Below are 17,157 nucleotides of genomic sequence, written 5' to 3' on the forward strand. Positions count from 1 at the left end.
ATATCGTGATAGATATCGTTATCGCCTGAAATGAAAAAACATATCGTGATATGAAAAAATGTCATATCGCCCAGCTCTACCTAGAACAGTAATCTCAAAGTAGCGATGGTGTGAAGCTCCTGAAGGCCGACTGGTTTCCACTCCTTTGCGTTCCCACACACCCACTGTTGCTTAATCACCAGTGAACAGTTGCTCCAGGATTACTGCAAACGAGTCGAGCCGGTTGCTTCTGTTTCTCTTTCGTCTTCATCACGATTTCAGAGCACAATTGTATGAAGAGAAGCCGGCCTGCGCCGCTGGCTGCTCATTTGTAGTAGGATTTCACAAATAAAGATGCTGATTAATTTTAATCTGTGGAAATATTCGCCTTAACACACCCTGACACAGTCCCAAACTAGTGCAAGGCCTGAGCAGGCTCGACCCAATCAAACCTGTGTCCTTCACAACTAATTAGAAAAGGAAGTAATGTTTTATGTTTGTCCTCTGAGTCGGCCTCCCCTCTCTGAGAGCCAAAGGCAGCAGGCAGTGCTAGTAGACCTCGCTGAGATCCCCAACCTGCTCTAACTCGCACACAGAGGCTGCTTTAACTCTGCTCAGCTTTTATGGCGATGCTTACTTGGTTAGTCATCATCTACAAACGAGGAGGTGATGCAAACGTTGGCCTTAAACCAACAATCCAGCAGTGCTTAATCTGCTTCTGCACAGTCAAGCTAACCGTCCATAAGGCCCTCATTCAAAGGGGAAACGATGCAGCTGGGTGTGTTTAGCTCATTTCTGCCAGACAAAATGGTGTGGAGTATTCAGAGAAAGTGATGGTAGGACAAAATGTAAAATAACAATTCATTCTTGGAAGCTGCGAGGAGAAAAATCCTTAAAAAATCAGAAAGAACGTTTGTGCTCATGCTGTCCTCTGCTGCTGTGTTGGTTCCTCCCTGCAGAGCCCGTCTCCAACGTGGACATCAAGTCCAACGTCCCTGATGCCATTGAATACAACAGCACTGTGATTCTTACCTGCAGCGCTATAGGCTCCTCGCTCAGCTTCAAATGGATCAACGGCAGCGCGCCCATCGTGGTCGACGGCACGCGCATCACAGAGATAAAGGTCAGTTCAACCCTGATTGTTTCTGCATTGTTTGATGTGAAACTTTGGGTCGGTGTTTCACTTCTACCTGAGTCATCCTCATTGTTTGTCTTCTGTCCTCGGGTTTGTATCGCAGACGAACTCGTCCAGCGTGCTGACCATCAAAAATGTTCTGAGGACGGACCTGGTGGGTCCGATCTACTGCACAGCATCTAACTCGCTGACAATGAAATCTACCACCACCCCTTTCAACCTCACCGTCTACTGTAAGTACTGCAGCCGGACTGCATGACACCGTTCAGAGCACAATACCAGAGGCTTTTAGTCTGGGTGTTACTCGGCAGACATGCAGCAAACGCAACAGGAAGTGTAGCAGAGAATCTGCCGAGTTTCTGCAGATGTGGAAGCACGGCTGAGGTTGCATCCTCGCAGCCGACGGCTTCAGCTGCTCAGCCCCGTCAGGTCTGTGCTCAGCTCTTAGAAAGCTGGAAGCTGGCCGTGGAAGTCAGCGAGCATTGGACGTGTAAGGAGGTGTTTTTGTCCCCAGAGGGGGAAACTGGAACTGTAATACACACCTGCTGTTCCACAAAAACTGCAGTTTTCTTGGAAAGACGTCCTCGGCTGCTGACGTGTCGTGACATGAAAGCCGTGGGCTTATTTTCCCGCTCATCTCGTGACCTCCCATCTATCACCGACCTCGCATCAAAACACAGATTAACACAAATTCTAGTTTGGCAGATTGCCACAAAAGTCCCGACTGCAGTTTTCTGAAAGATGAGCCGTCGTCATTTAACGACTGCGCGCTCATCACCGCCCTGGAGCAGATATCTAATGGCAGACTGCGTTGTGATTACAAACAGGAATTGGTTGCAAAACTGGCTTTACATTAAAAGGATATAATGCAGCAGCAGCAACATCAGTGGACTCACACAGCAGCAGCTCCTCCCTTTAGCACGAGTGAAAACACATAAAGGAGCGTTTAATGGATAAGAAGCAGGTTCCATTCCTATTTTCCTCTTTCAAAGTAATCAAAAGCACTTTGGGAACCTTCAGCCCTCAGAACTCATACTAATAATAAAACACCACATTTAAACGTATCATTTAGTACAGGGGGAGGAGCTACAGAGAACGTGCCTTACCACTGTGGAGTCCATGCAACTGTGGCTGGGAACCCCCACACATGCAACATGTTTACTAGCGGTGTCCCACTGATTAGTGCCCCACTGTAACAGTGACATGTGGAACCTTAGTATTACACAAATTCCATTTAAATAATAACAAATCAAATATATCCAGTGCTGTTTATCTCAGCTACACGTGCAAACACTCACTGCCCTCACACTTGTGTTTCCCAAAGAGCGAGCTCAGCTGTGAGGGGGACCTGCTGTTTCAGGGCTCTCTGATGCATACTCTTAATGCTGGCATGTTTCGTGACACCTGCATATTTAGCATTCCTGTACAGGTATTTCCTGTTAGCTGTGGCAGTTGGACAGTTAGCCCGGTCTTTACTCTTACATTGTTTGTAGCGTGCACCTGAATGAGCGAATGAGCTCCACACCTGCCGCACAACAAAGGTCAAACATGAGTCAGGCCCGATCGGTCCTTCACACCCCGGCATTTAAAGTCCTCAGTAAGCACAGAGGTGTCACTGCTGGGTGAGACGTGACCATTGCTACTCACACACGCAGGCATGTGTGTGTTTGTGTGTTTGCACGGCGCGCCCTCTCAGTCTGTACTAACCACACTGTGTACACACTTCCACTCCTGCATGACTAACCCGAGAGGCAGCGAAAAGCCACAGCGACCGCTGCTGAACTCTGTTATTAATTAATATGAAGCTGACGGCTTCATCGGGTCTGGAAGGAACTCCCAGTTAGCCACGGGGGCGAAATCTGTTTCTCTACAAGCCTGGAAAAGCTGTTCTTGTAGAGCTGGAATCACAACGAGCAAATATATGCTGGACTGTGTTCACTGTGGTGTTTAAAGGAGAACAATCAACCATATGGAGTTTGTTCTAAAGCAGTAGTTTGTCTCAGGCCTGGACGACTGTGCTTGATTTGTTAGCTCGTTATTCCTGCAGGTCTACAAAGCGATGAAGATGAGGTGAGGTGAGTTTTACTGGTGGGGAAAAGATAACTTCATTCATAATCTCTGAGCACTAATTATCAAACAATAAGGGAAAGTAAGTAAAAGGGAATTATTGCAGTCATTATGTATTAATGTCACATGAAAGAATGTAGTCACTGACTCCACCCATCACGTTTCTGCTGCTGCCATCTTGGCGATTAGAGCTGCTGGTTTGTCAGTCGGTTTAATGATGAAGTACAAACTGTTTACAGTCATGTTGCACTCCCCCTCTCCACAGATGGACCTGATGATGTCACCCTCACGCCTGCAAATCCACCCAAGTTCATCCAGGCTGGTTCCACGTTCAACCTGACCTGCTCGGCCAGCTCCCTGCCGCCCGCCTCCTTCACGTGGTACTATAACGGGATGAAGATCGAGACTTCCAGCTCCGTCCTCACTCTGGATATGATCAAAGGGTACACGGAGGCGGCTAACTACACCTGTCGGGCTGAAAATCCCAAGAGCAAACGCAGCGTCCCTTCCCCGGCTGTTTCCTTCACCATTATGGGTGAGTGGGGTCATTGTAGAGTTACTACAAGTCCAGGAGGAAGTCTGGCTGTGATTATCTGCACAATGTTATGTTTTATATATATATATATATATATATATATCAATCAATCACATAGTTAGTGGTGTCTGTCAGGTTGGCATTCATATGTAGCACAGAGTTTATTGAGTATCCAGGAACATAAAAGCCAGTCAGGCAGACTGAAGGACTCCTGCTCTTTTCTCTGTCCGAGGCTTTTAAAGGATGAGTCATAATAAGTGCTCGTGACCTTCGTCACAGTTTTCACCTGTGAGGTGTTGAAACGTTGTGCTAACAGAAAATGTGAGTCGTCTGTCATTACAGCCCAGGACTCGTTTTCTTCATGTTTTTCAAAGATGTTGTTTTCAAGCTGGCTGTGCTGTGGGGCTGGCAGACCTGTGAGAAACCTGCTGGGTTGGAGGCCGGTTTCATGTTTGTGCCCTGAGGAGTTTCTCTTTGTCTTTGTTGATGACGGAGGGTTCTCGCGGGCTGAAACGATAAACTGTAGCCTAAAGCGTAAAAATCACAAACGTTATAGCAGCTGCTAGGCCATGCTTGTGTTATTCAATTATGAATCTAATGATTTTAATCAGAAATGCTTTAGTGAATTAAAAATGGACATCATTGATTATAAGCCTTCAAATCATAGACAAGCCCCCAAATGATCATAAAATGACTCAAGATTACTGAGACGATGAAACTAACATAACAGAAACACCTGAGAGGGCTGATGGCAGGCCGATGGAAAAGAGGCGGAGCCTGTTGGTGCTCTTATCAGTGGAAAGCAAACGGTAAAGAGAGCCTGAACTACAAGAGAGAGAATGAAAGGTTAGCCCCGTTCTTCTCCCTCAGTTGGATGTTTCTTCTTCCCTTACTTTGGGATCATGTCAGTTTGAGTACACGGAGTTTAAAGTTTTAGAATTCCTACAATTCCTAATGCTCATTTTTAATAGCTTTAAATGTCCGAGTTAAGGATTCAAGCATCAGGTTTCTTAGTTTTTCGATGCCTCCAACCTCCACAGGGGTCACGATGCTCACAAAACAGACTTTAATTGGCTGCCGCAGCTGTCGTGTACCGCCCAATCACAGGACAACCTACCTGGAGGTGTGGAGTGAGAACGTGTTTGTTTAGCAGGCGACGTGGCTCTAATCAGAAACCCTGTGCAGTTGCATTGTGGGACGTGTTGGATCCAGCTTGCCGCTCACTGGTTCATGAGGTTTTGGCATTCGGCGTCTTTTGTTTTTGAAATCAGACGTTACTAAGACACGGAGGCAAAGGCATGCTCACGCTGTTGCAGCATGTCAGTCAAAGGCCTGCCACGCCCTGACTCTATTGTCTGTTTCTGCTGAAGGAGACCGTAAGTTAGAAAATGAACATCATGTTGTTACCGGTAAGACTTCAAACTCGCTCCTAAGACAGAAGCATCTCAGGAATTTGCTCTGCCGAGGTTGTAAATCAGGCGCAGAGTGGGGTCATTTTCTCAGACATGCTCACACCTGGACTATCCTGACTGTATTTACAGTCCTTACTGCACTTCTTTATGTATCTTTAATAATTGATGTAATATGTGCCAGAAAATAGAATGATCACAATAAAATCAGAATAATAAACACAGGAAGACCGTTATCATCCTTGTGTCTCCCTTTAATTTTCCTAGAGGGAATCTCGAGTGTTGAAATCATCGGTCCGACTGGTGTCCTCATCGCCAGCAACAGCACGGCAAACCTCAGCTGCCAGGCGACGGGGGGCACTGTGGGGAAGGTAGACTGGCTGAAAGATGGTAAACCTCTTGGGCCTTCCAGCCCTCGTGTGGTTTTTGCCGCTGATGAAAGTTCTGTACTGATCAGCCCGCTGCAGAAGGACGACAACGGAAGGTTCACCTGTCGGGTCAGCAACGCCGTCAGCAGCAAAGAAGCCCACTACAACATGCAGGTCGTCTGTAAGTGTTTGCTTTGCTGAGATACTCGAACATGTGTGTGGGGCTGTATGCATTCATGTGCCTGTGTTTGACACAGTGTCAGTCAGACAGTAGAGGTCCTGCACACGCCTCACTCGCTGTCCCATCCACAGCAGGTATAAATATGAGACAGTAAGCTCAGCTCCAGCAACAAAGACGTGCCATTTTTAAATTCACTGTCGTTATTTCCAAAGAATATCGTGATGTAATACCTTGGACTGTGTTCTTTCACTATCCGGTGCTTAATTTAAGAGTCTTCTGTCAGTAACCTCCCAGTTTCTGTGTATCGAGAGCATATGTTTCCAATCAGGTAGTACCACCTTTAATTACACCTGCAAAAGGCTTTTTACATGAGCCAACTGAAAAATGTCCCTGAATCAGAAGTGAGGTTTGCTCATAACCAATGTTCCCTCTAAGCTGCGCGCGTGCGCAATTGCCTCCGCACAGAAAATCTGCACTGCGCACAAAAAAAGCTAACCTGAATTGAAAATTAACATTAAAACTTTAACAATTCAGTTCTGCAGTGTTAGTCAGTGACTGGCTGCTCCCGTATGGGATCAGAACGATGCCACCTTATCCCACAGTCCAGCCAATGATGCGATTCACATTCGTATATACGCAGCTAATCAACGTCGTCGACAGGCTATGACAGCGTCCTTATGTGCCGGTGTTTTAGCAAAGCGGCTGATGTGGAGTGAAGCCACGTTAATGACAACGTGTACAACCATTGGAGATGTGAGCAGGACAGACGGAACAACTGACGGACAAAGTGTGGACTTTATACCAGTTTTTAAATTGTGTTGATCGGCCACGTAAAACCAGAGTTATGATAAAATATCTGCAATGTTTGTTTTTCTTCCTGAATACTGTCGTTGTTTATTTACTGCGGGAAGAAACGGTTCCCGGTTACAGGTGTTACAGCAGTGACACATCTGCTGCTGTCAGGCCTGCAGGTATCAGGCTGTTGTTCTCCTTCATCTCATAGTGGACAGGAATTATTTTTGGAGTGACACAAATAATTTGTGTGGCATCAGATTTGATGCAGAACAGCTGATTGTTCTGTAAATAGTTTGAAATGTTTATTTAAAAACACCTTGGCTGCGTTTTTAGGTAAACAGCTGCAAAAACTCAGTAACTTTTTTGAAGAAGTAACTATATAATTAATTGCCCAGCATTGGTCATTATTTACTGTATTTGCAGACAGAGTTACAGACTCTCTCCCAGACCACAGACTCATCATACAGTCAGAGCTTTATAAATAAAGAAAGTTGTGTTTTCAAAATTGGAGTTGAAGTTATTTTTCCTTCCAGTAGTGTTAACATGCTGCAGGTCAGTGACTACATTTTTGTTTTACATTTTCATTGTCAGTGGGCTGAAGCAGTTAATTAAAAGTCGTCTAACAGAAATGTAAATGCTGTGATTTGATTATTTTAATAAACATGTGACTTGGATGGATTCGATGCTGGCGTGACCACAGTGCTCACGTCTGCTGTTGCTCACAGTGGTACTGCTCAGGGAGTTTGTGTGTTCGCTCAGACATGAAACATTAGAGGGAACGTTGCTCATAACTGAAGTTTACGGCATTTGGATCGTTTTTAACCTCAGGTTCTCTGTTTTTGTGTCGCCTACTTTCTGATCCTGTTACACTACACAGCTACTGAGGTCACACATCCTGGTTTTAAGTAGAAACATCAGAGTCCACACAACAGTTTCCTTTTTCACTACCAGGGCGTAATATTTCATGGATGGATGGTTACGCTCTGTCAGCTGTCAGCTGATGGTCATCAGTAAAGAGTCAGAGTAACGACCGACGTGCTAATAATTAAGTTCGCTGTAAAGACAAGTTCGTGATTATGAATCGTGGAGAAAAATAACTTATCTTGGGTTTTACTTCTGTCATATCCAGGCTCTTATTTTGACACATTTTTCACCTAAATCCAAACGATAAACCGGCTGGTGTTGTCATGTTGTGTCCAGATGGTCCTGAACAACCGACTATAACGGCTAGGAAAGCCGTGGAAGTCAATCAGCAAGTGGAGCTCACCTGCTCCGCTGCATCTGTTCCTCCTGCCAGCTACACCTGGAAGTTAAACGGCACTGCAACTACAACCACAGCGGCGGTGTTCATTATTGCAAGTGCAGCATACAAAGACGCTGGAACGTACACATGTGAGGCACACAACATCATCACCAGCAAGACCACCTCCACCAGCCACAACCTGTCTGTCCAAGGTGAGCGCCGTCATGCAGCCCAGACTGATCATTCAATGAATATACAGACTTCACTGCCTCAGCGCTGCACAGCCTGCAGGGACAGCCTGAAGTTTTGCACTCCTCTTAAATTCTTACAGGCGTGAACGTTTATGTTTGTATATTTGTTTTTTCAACCAATGAGGAAGCACCAGGTCAGAGTTTACTGCCGGCACGTGACGTCCACGTCTGTTTGAAGCTCTGACATCATCTCAGAGCTTCAAAGAAACCCAACCAGTTCATGTCGTTTGCATGTGGCATGAACCCAAGTTTAAGTTTTAATGCTGGCAAAGTATGGCAAGTGCAACTCTTCAGGTCATTACAGACGCCTAAAAGCGTCGACCAAGTTCTTCTACGTAAGGCCAGCTGTATTTTAATCATCACTAATTATTGTTGTTAGATATAATTCAGGATTTACGTGTTCGAGCTTAATATGCTCAAACAAAATAAACAGGTTTTCCTTCATTTTCTAAAAGACGTGATCATTAAGGTACATAATGTGTGACTCACATTTTCAGGTTGTGAGAAAACAAAACTGCACCCTGAGTAAAGCTTGTAGGCAAAGTTGGGAACTACAGATGCACAATAAGCTAATGTTAGGCGATGTTAAGCTAATGCTAGCTTCAGCTGAGGGTGACACAGTCCGGCTTCGACTAGTCGAGGATTTTTGTGCAGAAAAGTCTTCTTCCTGTCTTTGCCTTTCACAATAATATATATATATACTCTACGTCAAAGCGGTGTACAGCAGATTAAAAAATATTCCTAGTTGCATATTTCCTTAGCATATAAACGTCATAATCCACAAACAAAAAATACCAAAATAACATCGCGTCCCGTTACTATGAAAAAGAACTGAATCAGCTTCATTGTTTATTTGTGAGTAATCTAACGGAGTGACACGGACAGGCCAGTGTGACTAACGAGGTGACGCCACCCTGAACCAACCGAACATTATCAGACTGTTTTTAAACTCGTCCTGTTTTCTTCTTCTCTAGTCTCACTTTCAGTCTTGCCAGCTAGCAGCGGGGAGGTGTGGCGGTGCGCCGCTTGTTTACTGTTATGTTGGAATGAGGTCTGCGTTTCCGCCTTTATCTTCTGTCCCGTACATTAATCAGAGTTAGAGATCACAGTCACACTGAGTCAAACATACTTAAACACACAGTCACAGAGAATGTCCATACTAAACTACCAATGACTGTCTTTACAGGGGAGGGAACGCTGGACGGTCTCTCAGATGGAGCCATTGCTGGAATCGTCATCGCTGTCATCATTGCTGTGGCCCTTGTTGTCGTAGGCGTCTGGTGTTACTGCCGACAGAAAGTCCCGTAAGTACTCCTGCTTCCTGATATCTAAAAGGGGCATGCAGGGGGGCACGTCGGTCAGCCAATGGGATGAGGCGTTGGAGCGGCTGAGTCGGAGAGGCACCTTGCTTCGAGGCTGAACCAACCAAACCAACAAAACAGGTCTCACTGTGGCTGAAAATGATAGTAACGTTGGCCTCAAACTGTTTGAACCAGACTGTTTACTCGAGGGTAGTTTCCTGATTTGAACTGGCTGACGAGATATGACTGAGATACTGTTGTTCCTCAACAAACGGGGAAAAACACTTTGTGTGGAGCTGGAAACAGAAAGAAATATCTGTGAGATTCACCACCCGTGGACCCAAAGCAGCTGACAGCTTAAAGCAGTGAAAGAGTGTTTGTGTCGTTCATGGTGACAGTAGCTCATGAGATGTTCTGTTTGCACGGCCGTTGTTTCTTTAGAGCCACAGCAGCGCTCTAATGCGTTGTAACGTGGAGAAGCTGGGTGATCACACCGAGTCAGTCTCCAGAGACTCCAGATTCAGAGTCAGCTGCTTATTTTGATTTTTCCCATCAGAGTGCTTCAAAAGTCCAAACAGCGTGAGGAACGTTACTCCCCCGCTCCGTGCTTTTCTCCGCTGTGTCTCCCACTCCATGACCTCCCAGGAAACTTCATTCCTCTCATGCCTCGGCGTATTGAAACATGTTCCCAGATGTACCCTACTCAGATATTAAAGAGCCGCCGCGCCCTTCGGCACCATTTCAAAAGTAACTGTCACCTTTGCACAAGCCGGCCGCAGCCGCTGTTTCTTAGACGACAGTTTGGGAGCAGCACCTCCACTGGTAAGATGGAGGTAAAGACTAGAAAGAACATTAGAGTTCTGCAGCACGGTCGTATCTTTAGGAACACTTTATGACAGACTATCATCGGGGAAACGCTTCCCTGTTGCAAACAATCAGGTCTGCAGACACAAATATGTTAAACGGTGCTACAGTCGAAGTCACGGCACGCTCTTCCAAAGCAGAGCGAGTGATGCAATCGCATCGCATTTTGACACACAGCAGGAAGCTGCGCTGCTGAAACAAAGAACAGTCTGATGAGTCACAGACGCAGCCTCCAGCATGCACACACTCACATTACTCACTGCAGCCAAACCAAGCAACGCAACACAGGAAGTTACCTTTGGAAATGTGTGTGTGTGTGTGTGTGGGGGGGGGTACCTGAAGTTCCAAGGAAGTGAATGAATGAACAGGTATGAAGTGTGTCTGCAGGAATCTCACAAACACGAAAGCAGCAGAATTACCTGGTGGGGGACGTTGTTCTCATCCACCTGCAGGCGGCTGGAAGCCCGTTTGTCTCTGCGGACGCGAGCACAGTCTTCTTAACAGACCGCTGTCATGTGACGGGACCTCTTGATGTCTCGGGTAAAGGACTGACCCCTCCGATGTGGGGACAGGAGGCCTTTGTCCTGTTTTGACTTCCTGTGACGGTGGAGATGTGGATGGATGATTGTCATCCTGGAGCTGGTCACCTTTGTTAGCTCTGCCCTGGTGAAAGAGGCGGAGACGTAAATGAAATGTTAAATATTTAAAGAGGTGATTTCCTGGAAAGGAAAAGCAGTTTTCACGGCGTTTCGTTCTTTAGGAATAAATGTAACAGCAACAAGGTTTTCTCTGAAAGGAATCTGTATTACTATTTCCTCCTACTGATTGGTCAGTGGGAGTCGGTAGCAGGATCTGGGCATGCTCTGATGAGCTTTCTCTTCCATGCTGTGTGACACCCCGATGGACATGTTGACCTGGTTAAAGAGGGTTCATGGTAGAGCGTCTCTATAGGCTCCGGGGCCACCGAGCCGGGCAGGTGGGAGCCCGGAGCTGTAGGTGGGACTGTAGCGGTCGGTCAGTGGAAAACAAGAAAGACAGGAAGTAACCGTACGTTCAGACAAACACAGCTATCACACACAGGCATCTTAAACACACACACCCAGAGCGAGCGAGAGATGGAGCGAGGCAGTGACAGCAGATAAAGACTGGCGATGACAGACGAGTGTGCAAACTCACAAACATGCTGCTGTTTGTGCGCTGCACAGTGTGAGTTTGTTGTACACGTAGTCTCACAGTAATGTTACACTAAGGTACGAGAGTGAAACACAGGTCCTCGAAACATCTCAGTTTTTCCTGCTCCAGGCTCTGGATGATGTCATGGAGAGCTGATATGCCAAATATGGTAATCTCATGAAAACAGCTCTGACTGTGAGCTCAGAAGCCCCGCCCCCACCCCACCTGCAGAACAAGATTGGTCTGAGCTGTGAATCCAGGAATAAACACGAGGAAATGAGCAGAACAGGTCGAGCATCAGTGATGTGTGCTTTTATTTGTCAGTTCTTGTCACAGTCTGGGGACTACATTACCCACAGTGCAACTTCTAGCACAGACTTTGCACAAAGATGGAAATGTTTGCTGTGAAGTAAAACCATTTTTTGGGAAAGTCCAGTTTTGTAGTCTCAGTCAAGAGATGGAGCTGAGGGTGGAGCTGAGGGTGGAGCTGAGGCTAGCCCTGGGTGCAGCTCTGTCAGCCATGACTCAAAGCATGTATGATCAGGACTGGACGACGCAGAGGCTGAAGTCCTGCAGTTGCAGCGCTGACGTTCAGGGTGGCGAGAACACGAGGAACAGCTCAGCGTTCACTTCTGCTTCTAGGTCATGTTAGAGTGGCACCACCCACACACACCACCCATCATCCTGCCACTCTGCGGAGGGAGGCCGGTGGTGTTTTGGATGAAAACGTCCCACACTGAGGACAAATGTCAAACGACAAACCTCGTTGTGTCGGAGACCAGAAACCCGTCCATCTCTGCCCAGGGTGGCCTTGAGGTGCAGTCGCTGCAACGCTGAGGAAACCCCGTCTTTCACATGAAACCCGGAGTTCCCCGTGTGAGAGCAGGCGTGGATAGACCTGACAGTGGGGAACACCGGGAGTGCTCTGACCGGTCGGCCCTGCAGGCTCAGACAGTGAGCCGATGTTCCCGCAGAGCCTGACTGACTCCAAATCCAGCCTGTAATTAAGCATTTCTCTGTGGTTATTTTGCAGCGCCATGAATCGTCTCTGCAGATAAAAGCGCGACTTTCCGATAATTACAGGTGGCAGCTGAGATGCAGTTTGGTGACACGAAGGATTCCCTCAGAGCTTCATCACTGTTATTCACGCTCTGAGCTCAGATTGAAAAGAAGATGCGGACGGCTTTAAAAGAAGAAGGTTCACATCAAACATTTAGACATCCTTTCATTGGCTGAGGAGTTGACGGCCACTCCAATCGGGGGCTTGATACAAAGCGAGTGATGGCTGCAGCGCGGTGGGAGGTAGCAGCTTTCAAACGCAGTGGTTTTAAAATTCCTCACCTCTGAATGAATCTCGGGAGCTGCTCGTGCCCAGCGGGGCGGGGCCTGTGCCAGGGGAATGGCAGGAATGTCGCTGTCATGTCTGCACACGTCTTCTGTGTGTTTGTGTCGCCGCTCGTCTCTCCCATCACCCTGCAGTTCAAAGGCTTCTGCACGCTGCCCACCCCCTTCCTGTTTCCCTGAGGTCGTCCATCAGCGCTGAGCTGCGTGTGTGCGGCTTGTTCTCCCAAGCGAGCGGTGCTGAGAGGCTGAAAGAGGAAGGAGGAACTCGTCTGTAGATCCCAGAGAGACGGAGCCTCGTCTCGTTCCTGCTGCAGGTGTTACTCACAGCTGAACACAGAAATCATCTTCTGTGTGAGCAACGCTGAACCTTTAAACAGGATTTCATTACATGTATGTTATTTAATAATCTCTTTTCTTTTGGGGAAAACGAGCATCGAGTAGTAAGTCCACTAACGTCGGTGCGTGACCTCTGACCTGTGAGCTCATCGCTGTCCCTGACTGTTTGAAACAGCCAGTTTTCAGCAGGCAGCGAGTTCTTTGAAGGCCGATGTTTGGGCTGCTCTTATCAGCAGACGCAGACGAATGTATCCGAGTTTCTGTGATAAGATTCAGCGATTGAACCAAAAAGTATTTTCTTTGATGTTTACTCCGAGAAATCTCGACTCCCTGAGTACTCCTGAGGTCGCATGACTGTTACTGATGTTTTCCAAGGACACCGTGGGAGTGGGGTGTGTGGGTCAGTGAGATCTGATAGCAGGATGGGCTCATACTGCAGCCGCTGTGTGTGAGTCACTCAGCAGTCTGTTTCTCTTGCGTTGGCCTGAGATGAACGAATCTTTATCGAGACTGAGTCAGAATCACAGCAGCCATTAAAGCGCGTCAGGCGTAATGACGGCTGCTGCTCTGCAGGTAGAGAAGCAGGCGAGCCATCGACGCCGTGATGCGAGTGTTGAGGAGGCACGAACGCCGGGGTTGTAACATTAGCAGCAGTGCGCTCTCTGACCTTTCACCTTTCTAACCTCTAAACAGAAACTGTGCTAGCAGCTGGTGGAGACTGCAGCTGGGTCGTGTTACACGTTATCATGTTTGAACATCTCATGCTGAACGTTTTCAGCTGACAGCTCGGTTTGTTTGAAGGTCACGGCTCCTCGCCGTCAGCGCGCTGCTGCAGAGACACGTCGTCAGTGCTAATCACTGTTTTCTGTTTCTTTATGTTTTTCAGTACGTCCTCGCCGTACTAAAGAAGACGTCCTGATTGCTGCCGGTAAGTCTGATCTGTGGGTGACGTAATGCACACTCAGCTGTGTGTTTGAGAGCAGCTGCTGTGGACACAAGAAGAGACACTGACACATTTTTGCAGTGTGACATCAGCAGGAGCGTCCAGGTGACGGTCTGAGTGGGAGCTCCTCCTGCTGCGTGTGTGTGTGTGTGTGTGTGTGCCGTGGGGATTCGTTTCTCACACCTGAACAGAGGAAAATTGGACAGATCCCCAATTTTAGGACCAGTCAAACATTTCTAGGCGGATAAACCGTCATGATGTCATGCTGCTGAGCACGCTTTGACTGCAGCACGCTACGTTACCAGCTGATGCTGACTAAGGCAGCGTAGCTGCTAATCAGTGCTGAGAACCAGCCTGATAACATCCTCAGTGCTGACACGGCCATCCTTTATGTACAGTCTGTAGCCTGACGCTGTGTTCTATTGGCTGCTCGCTGCTGATGCAGCAGATCCCACGGCCGTCCCCACGGCTCGAGCTAACACAGCCCCGTGTGTGTGTTTGTGTGTCTGTGTGTGTGGATGATGCACCCGTGGTGTTGATGACGTGTATTCCTCCTGAAGGAAATGTGTGAGATGATCGGTCTGCTCACCAAAATAAAAGCACTCACAGGAAACTGTTAAAATCACCAGTTTAATCAAAAAGCAGAACAAATAAGAAAACAGAGAAATGGAGAGCAGCACCGCTGAGCTCAGCTGTGATTGGAGGCTGACCGCTGTTCAAAACAGGAAATGAAGATGTAATATTATTATTATTATTATTATTGCACGGTGAGTGAATCCCCACAGTCACATGACCCCCTGTGTGGAGGATGTCAGTGAACTCCATTTTAACAGGAAGTGACCTGTTGTACTTGTGTCTGCTAGTTCAGCTCCTCATGCTAACAGGCTTCCATGTTTGTCTTTGAATTTGAAGGCTGGAGATCAGAATTCCTGCTAACGCCATCTTCTCTTTCTCTGCGCAGGCCTACAGTTCCCATAATTGTATTTCCCATGATTCACCTGTGCAGCCCGGAGGAACAGCCAGACGGATCCAGCTGGTTTCCTGCGAAGCCTCGTCCCTCTGTCCCTCTGTCTGCCGTCTGTCTCAGCGGAAACACCATTTAACCCAAACCATGGATTTAATCAGGGCTCAAGTTGCTTTTTATTTCACTTCTCTTACATTTTTGGAGCTTTTTATTTTTACCTCCACGTTCCTGTATCACTGGATCCTCCTCTCTTCTTCTTCTTCTTCTTCTCTCGCTGTTAACAAACTTTATTCTTTGTCTCACCGCCGCCTCCTCTGCAAAACTCACAACACCGAGAAACTGAGACTGAGACGCTTCCTGAGCTGAAGCTGACGCACTGACAGCTACAATGAGTGACTCTCTTTATCCTGCTGAAACCTGAGGAGCGCACACGCACGCACACAGACACACACACACACACACATGCACACACACAGCTGTGATGCCTGGCTGATCACAAACACAAAGGAGGCCACACATGTAGAAGTTTCCAGGGTTAAAATAATGCTGCGGTTTGGTTTATCTCTTGGTCTGTACCGGGTGGGCGGGGCCTGTGTGATGGGGGACATTTCAAATGCAGCAGAGCATTTTAAAGTAAAGGTTTAGAGGCTTCCCTGGAAGCTTCGTGGGATCCCACATACCTCAGTTTATCCTGGCAGTGTTTATTTTTAGCATTTATAACGTTCCTGGTCCAGCCATCATCCACCGCGGGCATTCAGATAAAACATGGAACGATGTTTACTCAGGCTGCTCCATTTTGAAATCGCCAACAGTCCGATCAGACGGTCCCCATCAAAGGTGTGCACACGATCCACGAGTGAAAGCGTCTGCGCTCAGTCCTGCATCGCGCAGGCTGCGATCGGCGCTTCTCCTGATAAACAGCATCGCACGGCCTGCTGTTTCTAATATTTTGTCCGTCCCACTCACATGAGAGAAAGAGCACCTGGTGTAAAGCAGGAGCTCAGCCCCATCTGAGCGCGCTCACTTTTACTCTGATTACCTGCAGTAACTGGAAGCTCAGTCTGTGATTAATGAGGGGTGCTGTCAGCCCACCAATCAGAGAGCAGGTCTCTCCCTGAAAGCACTAACAGGGAAACACATGAATGCTGTAACACACACACACACACACACACACACACACACACACACGGGTACAGTGCAGGGGTCCCTCCATAACCCCGGCTGCCTCCCTCCTGCAGCTTTACCTTCAGGCTGTCGCAGCGCTGCGTTAAAGTGCTGCTGCAGTGTTTAGTGGAAGTGCGCGCACACAAACAAAGGGAGGAAACTTTGAGGAGGGCAAGATTCAACACGCAGGGACGAGGTGACGGGAAAACGGGGCTTAAAGAGTTGGGGGGAGGGGGGGGTGTTTGTGGGCGGGGACATTCTTTGACTTTTGGAGGGAAGGTTTGGTGAGGTTCGAGGAGGTGCTGACATTCTTAACCACGATTGGACAGAAGCTGTTTTAAATGATTCACAGCTGTGCGCACACTCACGCCGCGCCCTGTTTTATTTGAAGTTCAGCTTCCAGGCAGCCGTTTGAGTATTCTGAGTCCTGCGCTCTGAGCTGATCCACCAGTTTGGTTTGTCTGGTGTGTGAGTGCGTGCACTGATCTCCAGTAAGAAGAGTATTTATTTAGTTTACTTTATTAAAAAAGGAAAAACTTGGTAACTGGAGCTGAAGATCATAGCAGGTCTGCAGATCACACAATCAGAAGCTTTTTGGTAGTTTAAGTTTGTGTGTTTTCACAAAGCCGCCGTGACCTCGTCCTCTGATTCTGGGCTCATCGTGAAGCCTCGGCACCATTTGAGCTTTTTCAGAGACAGACGTGACCTCGTTCAGACCGCAGGGTTATCAGCTGATATCAATCCGCATAGCAAGGCCATGTGATTGGATAACGGAATAAAAATGAATGCAGGGGTCCGGTCCTAGCAGCCACGCCCCCAATCATGGGAATGGTGACATGTAATCATCCAAAGATTATGTGTCAGCGTTGGAAACATCATTATTATCAAGTTTTAATGGGAGTCTATGGGGCTGACTCTCTGCTGGACCCCTGCTGGCTGTTAGAGGAACTGCTGTGTCGGTTTTTATCTGGATCTCTGTAGCTGAGTTTCTGAAAGCCATAAACATCTCTCACCGTCTCCGGTTTGGGAAAACACACAAACAGAATGTATTAAAACCAAGATGTGAGTCCTCTGTTGTCTGAAACACGAGACGCGTGTCTTTGAA

General features: G+C 47.5%; 1 protein-coding gene across 1 annotated transcript in view; it reads left to right on the plus strand.

Annotated features, from left to right (window-relative positions):
- Window positions 1-16,799, plus strand: part of LOC102204377 (carcinoembryonic antigen-related cell adhesion molecule 5-like) — a 19,995-nt gene extending 3,196 nt beyond the window's left edge. Inside the window, exons 3-10 of the mRNA XM_005751795.2 lie at window positions 939-1,102; window positions 1,218-1,347; window positions 3,447-3,716; window positions 5,393-5,674; window positions 7,670-7,924; window positions 9,150-9,267; window positions 13,868-13,909; window positions 14,886-16,799. Of these exons, the coding sequence (XP_005751852.1) occupies window positions 939-1,102; window positions 1,218-1,347; window positions 3,447-3,716; window positions 5,393-5,674; window positions 7,670-7,924; window positions 9,150-9,267; window positions 13,868-13,886 (1,238 nt within the window). The 3' untranslated portion in view covers window positions 13,887-13,909; window positions 14,886-16,799. The remainder of the gene's footprint in view (window positions 1-938; window positions 1,103-1,217; window positions 1,348-3,446; window positions 3,717-5,392; window positions 5,675-7,669; window positions 7,925-9,149; window positions 9,268-13,867; window positions 13,910-14,885) is intronic.
- The last annotated feature ends 358 nt before the right edge of the window (window positions 16,800-17,157 follow it).

Source organism: Pundamilia nyererei, unplaced genomic scaffold (assembly GCF_000239375.1).
Source record: "Pundamilia nyererei isolate P.nyererei 1_Seehausen unplaced genomic scaffold, PunNye1.0 scaffold00326, whole genome shotgun sequence".
Lineage (NCBI taxonomy): Eukaryota > Metazoa > Chordata > Actinopteri > Cichliformes > Cichlidae > Pundamilia > Pundamilia nyererei.